The 17,533-nt window shown below is 38.7% G+C and overlaps 1 protein-coding gene and 1 pseudogene across 1 annotated transcript; both read left to right on the top strand.

Annotated features, from left to right (window-relative positions):
* Positions 1-555: 555 nt before the first annotated feature.
* On the top strand, positions 556-13,055 carry LOC137717197 (UDP-glycosyltransferase 88F4-like; annotated as a pseudogene).
* Positions 13,056-15,260: 2,205 nt separating this feature from the next.
* On the top strand, positions 15,261-17,252 carry LOC137718001 (UDP-glycosyltransferase 88F4-like). The gene has a single exon (XM_068457527.1). The coding sequence runs from the start codon at positions 15,605-15,607 to the stop codon at positions 17,045-17,047; it is 1,443 nt and encodes a 480-aa protein (XP_068313628.1). The 5' UTR covers positions 15,261-15,604; the 3' UTR covers positions 17,048-17,252.
* The last annotated feature ends 281 nt before the right edge of the window (positions 17,253-17,533 follow it).

Raw genomic sequence — 17,533 nt, 5'->3', positions numbered from 1 at the left:
CAGATATTCTAACTTTGACGCTTATGGATGTTTTATTTCCTATAACACTATTCACAATCTTGTTCCCTCCATTCTATAAATTTTCGAACAGTAACAAGTTCGATTTCATCGAAACCACTTTATGTGGGTACATGACGTGAATCTCCACTTGACTATCAAGAAGCTAAGTAACCATTGAAGCCAACAATGGCATAGAAGAGCTGAATAAGCTTTCGCCATGATCTTCACTCGAAGACTTATGCCCGAAGCATTACAAATGGAAATACCTCCCGAACGAGGATTTCATGGCTATTTGCCTCGCTTCTACGACTCGTTTATTCATGAACGATATTGCCATAAACACACCATAATTCTTCCATGAATGAGTACAATTCTGAAGTTTATAAATTTGATTGAAGTTTAACTAGAGAATACTTTTCTCATCTTTTCATGTTTCTAACTTGCTCTTGAAGCAGCAGTGTGGAGAGCGGAAGTTTACCAAATTCTCGGATTTGATTACTACCATAAATGTGAGAAAACACTATAGACTCAGTTTTGGTTAGAGTCTACCGAATGATGGTGCCCTGCTTTGGCAAGGATGCATCGAAGGGCATGCTCTGCTTCGGTAGAGATGCATCGAACGGTATTGCTTTGCTTTGGCAAAGGCCTATCGAACAGACCCATCCAGCTTCGCCTGGAGCCTACAAACCCCAAGTCTGGGTCTGTCTCTCACAATCTAATTTCAAGTTTATTCTTACAACCTATGGTAGAATTAGGGCCTATTAAGGTGTGGCACACGCCTGAAGCATGATCCTTGGTACTTAAGACCTAAATCTTCAACAATTAAGGATACAAACCTTAACCCTGTAAAATATACTCTCGATGGAATAAATCATTGGTTATGCACCTGTTTACGCCCTTACCAATGTTGTTGAGAAGTATCATTCTCGTAGTCAATATGTGAGATTAATTTTGCTCCATCGAACACTATTGGAAAAATAGAATTTTGACATGGATGACCTTGTTGGCCAAATCCCCTTAGTAAACCATTACTTCGTGAACATTTTTATATGTTCTTGGATTCAACTTTGGTGTTTGTTTTAGTTATGGATTATGTTATCAATATTGTCCTTGAATATGAGTTAATTGAATCATGTTTCTTAAACATGTGACCAAATTCGATTAAACACGTGATTAGGTATGAATGTGGGAAAGTTAGTTGTCTGGATGAATGCTACGCACACTAACTTTATACCTAAATCACATCTCTAGCAATGACTTCAGGTCTACCCAATATGATTAAGAGCATTGGTAAGCTCCTCGTTGTATAAATGGTACTACATTACCATTTAAGAGACCTTATACTCTCTTCGTTCCGGAAGAACGTCATTGAGTTTTTTTTTTTAAGGATATTTGAGAGAACAATAATCATAAATGAAACCACTGATGGAAAATAGAGTAGAATATCACCACCTCCAAAAATGAGCCTTAAGCTTTGCTTTGGGGCTAATGGGCTGTCTCCCAACTGGGAACACAACACATGTGGCCGACCTGAAGCCTGGTGATTGAGCAATTTACTTGCCTTGGCACGACCATTTGGGACACTTAGATCGAACAATGATGCTACAACACATCTCTTTACTCGAAGTAAGGATTTTGTGCTAACAAGCACACTTTGCTAAGCCTGCTCGTTGGGGAAAATGATTTTCGAAATCATCCCTATCAAAGATACGAAACAACCCTCTTTTCATAGTGGACTCAAGGGAACATATTGGACTAATCCAACCAAAATGTGGACCATATAGATACTTATGGTTTTGGTTGATGAATCAACAAACTGGTTACATATTTGTCGACACACATTGCTACTAAACCTCCTGGCCAATTAAGGGTTCACCACCCTAATTATCCCATAAATTCTGGAAGACTAGATAATGCCAGAGAGTTATATCGAAGGTTTTCGATAAGTATTGCATGTCTTTTGGGTTTATAATTGGACATCGAATTTCCATGTTCACCCTAAAATAACATTGTAAAGTGATCATAAAGCGCAATTTAAATGATCGTTCGGACCTTGGTGAACACACCAAGCTTTCAGTTTCTGCCTAAGGCTATGCAATCTTGTAACGCAGCTACGTTGGTCCACCTTGAGGCCCATTCCACCCAACCTATTTGACGTTACAGTTGGTTACTAGGTACAAACTTGACATTTCATACTTACGCATTTGGGTGTGCATTCCATGTGCCAAGTTGCGTCGCCACAACGTACCAATATGGGTCCTCAAAGAAGGATGTGAATCTTTGTCGATAATGATTCTTTTTTGCACTAGTCTCTTAGAGCCCTTGTATACGATCTCTTTACCGCTCATTTTGTGGTTTGTCACTCTAATGAGACAGTTTTCCTGCCATTAGGGGGAGATAAGAACATCAACATTCATGTTGAACTGTGCGAATTTGCATGGATGTTGCCCAATATGTCTTATTTTGATCCCTGTACAGCACAAATGTGATGAGTAAGTGCGATGAATTCTAGCTTTCAGAATGTTACTCCAGACATATTCATCTGATCTAGCTAAAGTGAGGAGATCATATACCAGCTGAAAGCATGCTTGGAAGGATAAATGTACTTAATGGACGTCAAGTCAACATTCCCGAACGGTTTGGTAGCCCCTATTGGATGACCGGTACATCGGCGGATAGCCAATCAATCTGTCTCGGCCTAAAGCACGATAAATCACGATAAATCACTCGGTTCATAAGATTCACTTCCCTATAAGAGGAAGGTCACAGCACAACATGAATCCATACTTGATCACTGTCTCATATCATTTCCATCTCATGAGATTAATTTAGATTACTCCCGAGACTTGAAGTTCTTGGTCCAGTATACTAGTTTGGATGTGATAATGGAATTGGAATGAGATTATTATCGACGATATTTTCACTTATATGGTAGCTACCAACGTAAATGAAAAGTGACGATATTGAACCATGTTTAGTTGATTAGTGACAACGTAGAATTGATTAGACAACCAAAATTACAATCTAGGTTAAAATCCTTTCCAAAGTATGTGTGGACATGTAGTTCCTACACTGCCCGAGGTAACCTTGTTATGTTACAAGTAGGAAAGGAAGCGTAATGAGATGAATGAAATAGTGTGATATGATGCATGCCTTACGACGCAAGTTTTCTCTTAAACACCCTGTGATTGATTGCAACATTGCGAATATGGTTAGTGTTTCTCCATAAGGATATTAATATGGAGATTTTCATGTAACTTCCCAAAGAATAACATGGACTAGTTCAAATAGTTCCAAACCATGAAACACCCTCTCAACTTGTTTAAGGCATTCACTTACAGATTGAAGCAATCCGGTGGATGTGGTATACTCATCTAAGTGATTATTTGATCAGTTAGGGATATGAATTATGCCCTTGCATGTTAAACTATGAAGTCTTATTCCAAATTGCTAGAGTTACAGTTTATGTCATTGACATGAATCTTACTAAGATACTAGAAGAGCTTGAGAAAACTGTCTCATACCTGAAGACGAAATTTGAGATGACGGATCTTGGGAAAACTTGTTCACGCATTAACTTGAAGTTCAAAGTGTTGTTCTGACAATACTTTAGTCTACTAGTTGAATTACACCCTGAAGGTGTTACCTTTGAGTATACCTATGATCTTCTATACGTTATATGCAAATGAGACCCTTGAAGAGGTTAAGGAATCCAGAGTTCCATATTTGAGTTAAACTTTGCGCTTTGTTGTACTTTGCTCATTGCAATTAGATATGACATCTTCTTCATTGTTGATCTATTGGTAAAGATGCAGCATTGCACCTACACGTAGCCACTAAATTGGTATTAAAGACGTTTTTCGGCTACCCTGAAGGTACTCCGAATTTGTGCTAATCCAAATGCATCCCGAGCCGATCCAACTCCCTTGATCCTAAGAATGATGTTTGCCTTGTTTGTTATACTAACACTGGTTACTTATCAAAACTGCACAAGGCATGTCCCCAAAATGGTTATGTCTTTATCGTTAGGGACATCGCAATATCTTGGAGGTCCACGATATGACCTTAGTTGCGAAATCTTCAAACAGTTCCAAGACTCACCCCACTTTACTACGCCACACGTAAGACATGGTTAAGATCTCTTGTTGAGTATATTCAGAGTACTTACTGTTTTCATCCATCGTTGAGTCCCAACAACGACCCATGAAGACTATGCCGCATGTATCGCCTGACCAAGACATGATACATCAATGAAGTCAACGCCAAGACATATTGTGTCTACATTACATCAGCAAAGCATCGGGAGATTGAACTTATGCAAGACGATCCTAGACAACCTTGCTGACCTCTACATGGCGTCATTGCCGAAGTCAACGTTCCAGAAGCTTGTTCGAGGAATTGGTATGCCTAACTATTCATATGCAATGCTTGTGGTTCTCATTTGGAAGTTCTGTCAAACTCAAGAGGAGTATCTAGAAGCATACACACTTGATCTTAATGTACTCTTTTTCCTATGATTAAGAGCATTTTTTTCATTGGGTTTTTGCTACCTAATTAGGTTTTGACGAGGCCCACATCCTGGGCTAGTTATACCTTTGTGAGCTTTTCTACTTGCATCCGGAAGATATATAGTTTTGACTTAATGCAACTTTTCACTTTTCTCCTTAGTCTATGGATTTTTCTCCCACCTTGGGTTTTAACATAGCGAAGTTTGGTGAGTTTTACCTTTTATGCATTCTTTCGTTGTTTTGAGACTCGCATTCACTCCTTATGCCAACGACTTCATCAACTATACTTATTTCATTGCTGAAGACTTGATGTGCCAAGTGTTTGAGTATTTACACACTCAATGGGGAGTGTTGCAGTCCTATTAGATTAGGAATGTGATTGTGTAAATCCTATCATATATGAGATATCGTTATGGGATTCTATCATATGTCTTAGACTATTTATTATCCTTTTAGAGTTGTAATCCTATTGAGGTAAGGAATTTACCTTCCCCACTACTATAAATAAAGACACAATGAGGGTGGAATAACACACATATCACAATTACACATCTTTCTCTTTCTCTCTACGTCGCCACACCCTATCTATATATGTCCTTTATATGGTTCAGTAAATTAGGCCTACAACAATAATGACTAATTTCCTGTTCTTTTAGGACAATCTTATTGTTTGTCAAACTTTTGAAGATTTCCTTTAACTGGATCATCGTGCGATTAGATTTTTATTATTTTAAGGTATTCGTTGATGATAATCTCTTAACCAATCGTAATTACTAAATTAGAAAACAAGACAAATAAATAAAAGGAAAAGTCAAACAAATCATGGTCCACTTTCTTGTTGTTTTGGAGAAAATTTTTAATGCGGCAAGAACACAGAATAATACATCACATGTCATTATGTAATTAGAGAAAAGTTTGTGGTCGGAAGTGGTACACTACACATCATAGTGGAGGAATGTTGTATATTTTAACCGTTCATCTACTTGTATCATAACATATGATGTACCACTTCATGTTCCAACCACACTAAAAATCTATCTTCTATTTTATTGAGTTTTGCTTTTATTCTAAAAAATTGGTTGGGTTGGGGTAGTTCAGGTTTGATGAGAGGAGACGCGCGAATTACCAACTTTTATTCAGTGGAGTTTTTCTTCTCAAATCAAATCAAATAATTGCACCAGAAGCACATCACACAAACAGCAAACCACAAACAAATTAGCAGCCGCCGCCATAGGAAACGTCATAGTACTGTACATAGCTCTAGGAATGGGGCACATCATCTCTATGGTAGAGATGAGCAAACTCATTCTCCAGCAATACGGGTCTCACAAATTCTCCATCACCATTCTCTACACCTGCGGCAGCTTCATTGACACCCCTAGCATCCTCGCCTATATTCGACGTATCTCCCACTGCCACCCTCCCATTTCCTTCCGCCACTTCCCTCGTGTTACCAATAAAATTACCCAAAACATCAATGGCTTCGCAATCATGAGCGACTTTATCCGCTAAAATGATCCTCACGTCCGTCGTGCTCTCCAAGACGTCTCCAAATCTGTCGTCGTTCGTGCCTTCGTCATCGACATCTTCTGCACCTCTACGCTGACCATTGCCAAGGAATTCGACATCCTCATATACTACTTCTGCCCTTCGGTTGCCGTAGCTCTGGCTGCTTTGTTATATTTTCCTAAGATCCATGAACAAACCACCCAGAGTTTCAAGGACCTCACTCACATCGTTTTCAAATTCCCCGGACGGAAATCTCTTGTGAAGGATATATACATGATGGAATCGGTGCTCGACCGAGATGACCCTGCTTATTGAGACATGTTCTCCTGTTGCTCATATCTTTCCAAATTCAACGGAATCATCGTCAACACGTTCGAAGAGCTCGAGCCACCTGCCGTCCTCCATGCCATTACTGAAGGCCTGTGTGTTCGTGATGGGCCAACTCTGCCTGTGAACTAAGTTGTACCATTGATTGATAATGAAAAAGAATCGGGAAATGTTGCAGATATGGCAGATGAGGAGGATTGCTTGTCCTGGCCTAATAAGCAGCCAAGTCGAAGTGTAGTATTTCTCTGTTTTAGAAGCAGGGGATCGTTGCCTGCAATTCAATTGAAGGTTGGAGGTAAGTGGGTAGAAGTTCCTATGGGTGGTGAAGAAGCCGCCGGTTCATGAGAAAACAAAGCAGGTCTTTGGAGTTGACGACTGTGATCTAGAAGGTATATTACCTGATGGGTTCATGGAGAGGACCAAAGACAGGGGGATGATAGTGAAGTCATGGGCGCCCCAGGTGGCAGTTTGAAAAAGAAATCGGTTGGTGGGTTCCTGACACATTGCGGATGGAACTCGGTGCTAGAAGCAGTGGTTGCGGGGGTGTCGATGATTGCTTAGCCGCTGTACGTGAAGCAGCATTTAAACAGGAATGTTCTGGTGACAGACATGGAAATGACGATTGCGGTGGAACAGAGAGATAAGGAAGATGGGTTTGTGAGAGGGGGAAGAATTGGAGAGGAGAGTGAGGGAGTTGATGGGGTTGGAAGTAATAGTTGAAAGGTAGTTGATGTACATGTGGCGGTTGTTGATTAGTTAGAATGTAATAAGGAGAGATGTAGAGGATTGTCACCTATGCAAATTAGTTAGAAATGTAGTGTTATAAAGGTTGTTGAGAAACGATTATGGTTCATTCAATACAGTTAGACATTTCTCTTCCGTTGCTTTACTTCTTTCTTTCTCTAGCTTGACTTCTCTTAGCTTTCTTGAATATCATCTTTCTCAGATTTCTTTTAGCTGTTTAGTTTAGTTATCATGGTATCAGAGCCAGTGATCGTGTGTGGGTAGTGTCGTTGCCCATCGAAGTTTGATTATTCTCTTCAGTTTCAGGTGAATTGGGAGATTTCGAGGTGCAATTTCGGCGAGCTTGCTTGAAGAATTGGGAGTTTTTCTTGGTGATTTAGGGATTTCTCTTGGCAAATTGAGGGATTTCTCTTGGCGATTTGAGAAGCTTTGCAGAAATTTCAGGTTCTATGTTTACAGTATCTCTGAAGATTGCTTTTTCTTGAAATTCTTTTGGGCGATTTGTGTTCAATAGTATTGTTTGATTTGCAAGGATAATATATTGTCTATGAAGTTGTGAAGGCCAAAGCCATTATTACATAGTTGTTTTTGCACCGAGTATTTTGAAAAGGCCAATGCCATTACTCGGTGTTAAGTAAGAATCTGAAGGCCAATGCCATTGATTCAAGAAATCTACTGCTTGTAGAATTTGACAGAATTTTCATTCTTTTTCAAGATATTGTCTAAAGATTGATTCTTGAAGGTTATTAGATATGTCTTCTTCATCTATGAAAATTGAGAGTCTGTTAGGTATGTTGACTATCAAACTTGGTGAGCACAATTATACCAAGTGGTGTTTTCAATTCAAGTCAGTGTTAAAAGGGTATAAATTGTTTGATCATTTTGATGGGTCTATGGTTTGTCCATCGAAATTTGTAGTAAGTGCAGAAATTGGAGTTACAAAAGAATTAATTGCTGCTTTTCAAGACTGGGAAACAATAGATTTGTCATTGTTGAGTCTGTTAATAGAAACATTGACTGATGATACTATTGAACATGTTATTGGGTGTAAGACTGCTGCAGAAGCTTGGACAAATCTTGAAGAAATATATGCATCGGTTTCTCAGACAGGGGTTAATCATTTGAAAACTGAACTGCATATAGTGCAGAAAGGTGGTGATTCAATGGATAAATAGCTGTTGAGAATCAAGTCCATAAAGGATCAGTTGAAGGCTCTAGGGGAGTATATTTCAGATAATGGTGTGATGATTACAGCCCTTGCTGGGTTACCAAACGAATATGCCACTATCAAGACAGTTATACTTGCAAAAGATTCTAATGTCACTATGAAAGAATTTAGAGCATTATTAATTGGGGATGAAAGGGAAAATGATGTGGTGATGAATTCACTAGCTCAAAATATGGCTGCCTTGTATATGCAGGGAAATGATGGTGGTGCGAGTTCTTCTTTGTACAACAATGGGGCATCTAGTTCAAACTCTTTTGTGAGTAAGCCATCAAGTACATGAGGTGCTATCACCTCTACTCCATTGCCACACCAAATGTCATTTCTTCCACAGCCTCAAATAGGTCAACTTAGTTATTTTCCAGACCATAATTCTCTTGGTTCAAGTGTTGGTTTTGTTGGTAATATGGATCATTCACAGGATAATTCAAGGCAACATTAACCTTCATCACATTATAATGGGGCTCAACAAAGGTTCTACAATGGTGGACAATCAAGGGGAAACAATAATTACAAGCTAGGGTTCAAAGGAAAAGGGTTTAGTTATAGAAATAATAGTGGCTGGACTTGAAATACAAAGTCAAGAACAACTTTGTATTTGGAGTGTCAAATTTGTCAAAGAAGGGGACACACTGCTCCCACATGCTTTTACAGAAATGCTCAAAATACTTCACCACACTTTACCATTGAGTGTCAAATCTATGGTAAGAAGGGGCATAGTGCGCTTGAATGTTACCATAGGGGGAATTACTCTTATTAACCCTTTGGACCTCCTACTTCTCTTACTTCATTTCCTGGTCAATCTCAAGTGGTTTCTCAGCCACAGGGTTTTATTCAACAACCTCAAAACTTTGCTGCTCATTACTCTTATCAACTGAATCCATATGCATATTCTATGCTTCAACAACATATGCTTATACCTGATCTATCATATGAAGTCCACCCTACAATACAAGGAATGGTTGCTCAAGGTTCACCATTATACTCTAATGCTACTACTTGGATTATGGATATAGGAGCATCACATCATATGACATTTGATCTTGCTAGTTTGAATCAAGTTTCTCTTTTTGAAGGTTTTGAGCAAATAAAGATTGGCAATGGTCAAGGTATGCCGATTAAGAATATTGGATTTGTAATTGTTATAACACATTCTCACTCTATCATGACAAATGTGTTGCATGTTCCATCTCTTGCTGTGAATTTAATGTTTGTGAAGCAGTTGTGTAAAGATAATAGGTGTTGGTTTATTTGTGATGACCTAAATTTCTTTGTGCATGACAAGGTGACAAGGGAGATCTTGTACAAAGGAAGGAGTAGACCACAAGAGTTGTTTCATATTCCTGTGTCATCTTGGATAGTTCCAAGTGCTTTCATTGGACAGTTGATAAAGTTTTCTTTGTGGCACCAAAGGCTAGGGCATCCTACAAATGAAGTGTTGGCAATTATGTTAGCTAAGTCTCATATTCTAGTATCCATAGATAATAAACATACAATGTGTAATGATTGTATTCATGGGAAAATTACTAGAAAACCTTTCTCTAATGAGTTTTCTCGATGTATCTTACCTTTTGATAGAATTCACTCGGATGTGTGGAGACCTTCCTCAGTCAAGTCTATTGGAGGGTATTGATTCTATGTTGTATTTGTTGATGATTGTACAAGATACATATGGATTTTCCCACTTTATAATAAATCAGAAGTATTTTCAATATTTGTCAAGCTTTACAAGTTTGTTGAAGTTCAATTTGGAGTACAAATTAAAAGTTTAAAATCAGATAGGGGTGGAGAATTTGTCAGTAATACATTCATGGAGTTTATGCAGTCAAAAGGAATGGTTCATGAGATTTCATGTCCTTACACTCCACAACAAAATGGGTTAGTTGAAAGAAGACATAGGCATATAGTTGAAACAGCAATAACCTGGATGAATATTGCTGGGTTGTCATAAGAATTCTGGTCTTTGTCATGTGTACATGCTGTATATTTGATCAACATGATGGCTTTTAAGTCATTACAGATGAATTCACCTTACTTCTGTTTATATGATAAACATCCATCATTGCAAGATCTGAAAGTATATGGTTCAGCTGTGTTTCCATATTTGAGACATTATAATGACAGTATATTTCAAGCAACGACTTCAATGTGCGTATTCTTGGGTTATGCTGCAGGTTATAAGGGTGTTATATGTTATAACTTGCAGACTAAGAAATTGATTTTGTCTAAACATGTTCTGCATGATGAGTCTGTGTTTCCTGCAAAATGTAGACCTGTAGTATTATCAAGTAGTGATTTTGTGCAACATTCAGGTCTTTCTTCTCTAATCATAGTTCAACTAAGGGTTCCAAATGAACAAGACAGAAGATTCAGTGAGCATGTTCAATCCATTTATGAGAATACTTCATTGCAGCAAGATATTGATGGGACTGCTTCCACTAATCATACAGAGTATTCATCACAGTCTGCATTATAAACACCGGGATCTGAAACACAGGAATCTGAGTCATTGGTATCACAATCTACTCTTGTACAATATCTCAATCAACCCTTGTTACCTGTCCTAGATCCAGCACAACTTCAGGTACTACTTACTATCTCTGTGAATGATGGGAATCAATCTCCCAACTCTGATCCTATTAATGCTTCTCGAACTCATTCTATGCAAACAAAACTTCAAACTGGAGCTATTGAGAGAAAAGATTATGCAGCTTTTTATGCTAGTTTACCTGAATTACAATCTTTAACACATGATGATAATTCTCTGTGCTATAGTGGGTTTTCTTTTGTGGCTAAAATTGTTGATCCTGAAGAACATAAAAGTTTTAAGGTAGTAGCTACAAATCTGAAATGGCAAAATGCCATGCAAGATGAATTTGATGCTCTTAAAGGACAAGGAACTTGGGTCCTTGTACTTTATCCTCATGATAGAAATATAATTGGGAGCAAATGGGTGTACAAATTGAAGAAAAATCTTGATAGGAGTATAGCTAGATATAAGGCTCGTCTGGTAGCTCAAGGATTCACACAGGAGCATGGTTTGGATTATTCAGAGACATTTAGTCCGGTGGTCCATCATACTACAGTAAGGCTAATCCTTGCCCTTGCTACAAGTTACAAGCGGGAACTTAGATAACTGGACATAAAGAATGCATTTTTGCATGGTGAGTTGCAGGAAGAAATATACATGAAGCAACCACAGGGTTTTGTGGATCCCAAGCTCCAATTCATGTCTGCAAATTGGTCAAATCACTATATGGCCTCAAATAGGCTCTAAGAGCCTAGAATTCTAAGTTCACAGGTGTGCTACCATTTCTGAGATTCACTGTATCTCAGTCAGATACAAGTCTTTTTATTAAGGCAGATGACAAAGATATTATCATTCTACTTTTATATGTAGATGATATTATTATGACAGGCTTCAATGTCTCTAAAGTCCAAGATGTGATTACTGCACTTAGTGAGATATTCGATTTAAAAGACATGGGAAAATTGACTTACTTCTTGGGAATGCACATTCAGTACAAAAGCAATGAGGATGTGTTTATTAGTCAGTCTAAATATGCCAAAAAGCTTATAAAAAAGGCAGGAATGGAGAATTGTAGGCCTGCACCAACACCTTTAAAGCCTCATACTCAGTTACTCATGTCTGAGGGTCAACCCTTAACTAATCCTAGCCTTTACAGAATCATTGTTGGAGCTCTTCAATATTTGACCTTTACTAGGCCTGATATTGCTCACTCTGTAAACGTTATCTGTCAATATATGACAAATCCAACTGATGCACATATGTTCTTAGTAAAAAGGATACTTAGATATCTTCAAGGGATACTGCAATGTGGAATTACATATAGTTCAGATGCTGATATTTATATTTCAGCATATTCAGATGCTGCTTGGGTTTCTGATACCAACACAAGATGGTCAATCACCACATATGTAGTGTTTCAGGGATCTAACCCCATTTCATGGCAATTGAAGAAGCAATCTTCTGTGTCTCGAAGCTCAACAGAAGCTGAATTCAAAGCTCTGGCCAATTGTGCATCTGATATATGTTGGATAAGGTCATTAATGAAAGATCTCAATCAGTTCTTACCTGCTGCTCCTGACTTGTACTGTGATAATCTCTCAGCATTGGCACTCAACACCAATCCGGTGTTTCATTCCAGAATCAAACACCTTGATACTGATTATCATTTCATTCGCGAACGGGCGCAAAAGAGGATGTTGTTGTTCATTATGTGTCCACAGATAATCAAGTTGCTGATGTTCTCACTAAAGGATTGCACAGTCCTGTCTTCATTAAGCACTACATCAGTCTCAGCCTTGGTCCCCCCAGCTGCGATTGAGGGGGGTAATAACTAAAGGGTAATTGATGTACAAGTGGCAGTTATTGATTAGTTAGAATGTAATAAGGAGAGATGTAGAGGATTGCCACCTATGCAAATTAGTTAGAAATGTAGTGTTATAAAGGCTGTTGAGAAACGATTATGATTCATTCAATACAGTTAGACATTTCTCTTCCGTTGCTTTACTTCTTTCTCTCTCTAGCTTTACTTCTCTTAGCTTTCTTGAATTTCATCTTTCTCAGATTTCTTTTAGCTGTTTAGTTTAGTTATTAGGAAGAAGGGAGAGTGCTTAAAGAGAGGAGCAAGAAAATTGGGGAGATGGTTGTGGTTGCTTTGGGAGAGAATGGTTCGTCCTCGAGAAACTTCGTTAACTTTGTTAATAGCATTACATAATTAAACAAGTTCTGGACTTGCATTTGCATTTGGATTTTGGTGAAAAATAAGCAAATGTTAGGAAGATAAAATTTTTAGATCATTTTTTGTATATCACATGATGTGGCAATTTGATGGTTGAATTCCTTTTTTAAGGATATAAAGAAGAAGTTCAACCATTAAACACTACATTATGTGGTTACAAAATATTGTCTAAAAATTTGATCTTTTTAGCATAAACATAAAAATAAAATTAAGAAAAATTGTATTTGTATGATACTTGAATCTTGGGTTGTATTAATTATTATGTATGTAAATGAAGTTGATGAACACAAGTACATTGTTGTATTATGAATTTGAAGTATTGTTTTAATATTTATTATATTTTAATTGCTGTGTCTAACATCCGTGTCCTTATTTTTTGAGATTTGTCGTGTCGTGTCTCGTGTATCAATTTCTATGCAATATAGGTCGCAACCAACATGAAATCACAATTCACTCGATAGTAAATATCCAGATACATGATAGTAAACATGATAGATGAATAAATATCCAGGTATACGTCTCTTAGAAACGATTATCAACATACCACTGCTATGAGCCGAAAGTTCCATATGGTCATTCTTTAGCTATGCATTTGCACCTACGCTGATGCTCCAAAAGTTCCTGCCATGTTTCGAAGTTTTTAGTACGTAACTTCCCTTCAATTGCACAGCAGACAGACATAACATCTTATTCAAAAGAGGGAGCAGGACAGGAACAGCTAATGCAAACTTTTTCCCTTCAAATCTTTCCCAAGTGTCTCATTAGAGGTAATGAGGTATAATACGTAATGACAAAGTTTCTTAAGAAGGTCAACGTATTAATACCTGAATATTCTTCTGAAGAAACTTGACATACTCCACTGCCTCATCAAAGATGTTGACAATATTAGTTTGCTACAAGGAAAATCGACAGAAGCACCACATCGAACAATTGTAAGCTGCTGTCTGCTTAGTTTCGCAAAACACATGCAAAGTTTAGACAAAATTCATATACACAAAATATCTTCTGGTTTCTATTCTTTGTGCAATGTTTTAAGATAGTTTTACAAGAATGAGGATCTTAGGGATTTTCAAATCGTGTACGTTCATCGTACATCATGCGGTCAGAAATTATTTTAAATATTTTTATTTAAAATTAAATCTGAATAGTATTTGACGAAAACTCACCGCACGATGTACGATGAATGAACACGAGGATCCTCATTCATTTTACAAATTGTAGGGTTAAGTATTCGTAAAGACAAAGTTTTATACATAAATGTTCTCTTGGTCACCTTTGATTAACACGGAATTCCTGATCACTCTCTTTGATTAGAAATCAACTATTGGATATTTTTTAATGTTTTTAATCTCAATGTAGTATTGTGATGTTATATGGATAATTTAGACATTTCATTATATCACGATGTATACATTATTGTTCATGACTATATTTAAAAAAAACAAAACAGCAAAAGACAAACAAATCATGGTCCACTTCCGATTTTCTTCTAAAAAGTTGGTTTGGTTGGGTTGGGTGGGGTGGGGCAGTGTAGGTCCTCTCTTTTATCTTTACTTAATTGGTGAGAAGTCATAAGTCCTTGATTGTTTCAAAGTTGACAAGACTCCACTGCCTCGTCTAACATATTGACAATATTAGTTTGCTACAAGGAAAATCGACAGAAGCACCACATCGAACAATTGTAAGCTGCCGTCCGCTTAGTTTAGCAAAACACATGCAAAGTTTAGACAAAATTCATATACACAAAATATCTTCTGGTTTCTGTTCTTTGTGCAATGTTTTAAGATAGTTTTACAAGAACGAAGATTTTAGGAATTCTCAAATCGTGTACGTTCATTGCACATCGTGCGGTCAGAAATTATTTTAAATACTTTTATTTAAAATTAAATAGAATAGTATCTGACAAAAACTGACCGCACGATATATGATGAATGGACACGAGAATCCTCACAAAGAGGATCTGAAGAGGATCCTCATTCGTTTTACAAATTGTAGGGTTAACAATTTGTAAAGACATAAAGTTTTATACATAAATGTTCTCTTGGTCACCTTTGATGAACAAGGAATTCTTCAACTATTGGATATTTTTTAATGTTTTTAATCTCAATATAGTATTGTGATGTTATGTGGATAATTTAGACATTTCATTCTGTCACGATGTATACATTATTGTTCATGACTATATTGAAAAAAACAGCAAAAGGCAAACAAATCATGGTCCACTTCCGATTTCCCTTCGGTTATGATTACTTCGATTTTCTTCTAAAAAGTTGGTTTGGTTGGGTTGGGTGGGGTGAGGTAGTGCAGTTCCTCTCTTTATCTTTATTTGGTGCAATTACTTTAGCCGGAAGAGAGATTTAGCAGAAGTCACTATCCGGGGCGTCAAGGGTCGTTGGATGAGAGCACCCCGGAATTACCAACTTTTATTCAATTGAATTTATCTTCTCAAATCAAATCAAATAATTGCATCAGGGAACACAGCGCAGAAACACCAAAACGCAAACAAACCGGCAGCAGCAGCAGCCATGGGAGACGCCATAGTGCTGTACGCAGCTCCAGGAATGGGTCACATCATCTCCATGGTGGAGCTGGGCAAGCTCATCCTTAACCGCTACGGCCCCCACAAATTCTCCATCACCATTCTCTACACGTGCGGCAGCTTCCTCGACACACCTAGCATCCCCGCCTACATCCGCCGCATCTCCCACTCCCACCCTCCCATTTCCTTCCGCCAGTTCCCTCGCGTCGCCAATAAAATTACCCAAAACATCAGCGGCTTCGCAATCATGACCGACTTCATCCGCCAGAACGATCCCCACGTCCGCCGTGCCCTCCAAGACGTCTCCAAATCCGCCGTCGTTCGCGCCTTCATCATTGACATCTTCTGCACCTCCGCGCTGACCATTGCCAAAGAATTCGACATCCCCACATACTACTTCTACGCATCCGGTGCCGCAGCTCTGGCTGCTTTTTTGTATTTTCCTAAGATCCATGAACAAAACACCCAGAGTTTCAAGGATCTCACCGACATCGTTTTGAAATTGCCCGGACGGAAATCTCCCCTGAAGGCTATATACATGATGGAACCGGTGCTCGACCGAGATGATCCTGGTTATTGGGACGTGCTCTCCTTTTGCTCACACCTTCCCAAATCCAACGGAATCATCGTCAACACGTTCGAACAGCTCGAGCCACCTGACGTCCTCCATGCCATTGCTGAAGGCCTGTGTGTTCCTGATGGGCCAACTCCGCCTGTGTACTACGTTGGACCATTGATTGACGATGAAAAAGAATGGGGTAATGATGCAGATGCGGCGGAGGAGGACTGCTTGTCCTGGCTCGATAAGCAGCCAAGTCAAAGCGTTGTATTTCTCTGTTTCGGAAGCAGGGGATCATTCCCTGCAATTCAGGTGAAGGAGATAGCGAAAGGGTTGGAGGCGAGTGGGCAGAGGTTCCTGTGGGTGGTGAAGAAGCCGCTGGTTGATGAGAAAATAAAGCAGGTCCTCGGAGTTGACGACTTTGATTTGGAGGTTGTGTTGCCAGAAGGGTTCTTGGAGAGGACCAAAGACAGGGGGATGGTAGTGAAGTCATGGGCGCCGCAGGTGGCGGTGTTGAAGAAGGAATCGGTTGGTGGGTTCGTGACGCATTGCGGATGGAACTCGGTGCTGGAAGCAGTTGTTGCCGGGGTGCCGATGATTGCTTGGCCGCTGTACGCGGAGCAGCATATGAACAGGAATGTTCTGGTGACGGACATGGAAATGGCGATTGCGGTGGAGCAGAAAGATGAGGAAAATGGGTTTGTGAGCGGGGAGGAATTGGAGAGGAGAGTGAGGGAGTTGATGGAGTCGGAAGAAGGAAGAGTGCTTAGAGAGAGGAGCAAGAAAATTGGGGTGGTGGCTGTGGCTGCTTTGGGAGAGAATGGTTCGTCCACAAGAAACATGGATAACTTTGTTAATAGCATTACATAATTATGCAGTTCTGGATTTTCATTTGCATTTGGATTTTGGCAAGACATAAAATTAAGAAAAATTGTATCTGTACGATCACAATAGGATTGTCGTCCGATCACCTAAATTTTCTTTAAAAGTTGGTTTTCTTTTCGTTCCTAGTGTTATTAGACGACCGTCTATATTCTAAAACGATCATTTTTTATATTACCAGACGATAGTTTGAAATTGAACCGTCGTTCCTAGCATTACTAGACGAGAGTTTGTCTTCTAAAACCGTCATTATTTATATTATCAGACGATAGTTTGAAATTAAACTCTTGTTCCTAGCATTACTAGACGACATTTTGTATTCTGAAACCATCTGTTCTTTATGTTACCAGACGACAATAGTTTGAAATTGAACCGTCGTCCCTAGCATTACCAGACGACCGTTTGTATTCTGAAATCGTTGTTCTTTATATTACCAAACAACGGTAGTTTGATATTGAAATGTTGTTCCTTGCA

Source organism: Pyrus communis, chromosome 15 (genome assembly GCF_963583255.1).
Source record: "Pyrus communis chromosome 15, drPyrComm1.1, whole genome shotgun sequence".
Lineage (NCBI taxonomy): Eukaryota > Viridiplantae > Streptophyta > Magnoliopsida > Rosales > Rosaceae > Pyrus > Pyrus communis.
This window is presented reverse-complemented; position numbering and strand designations above follow the sequence as displayed.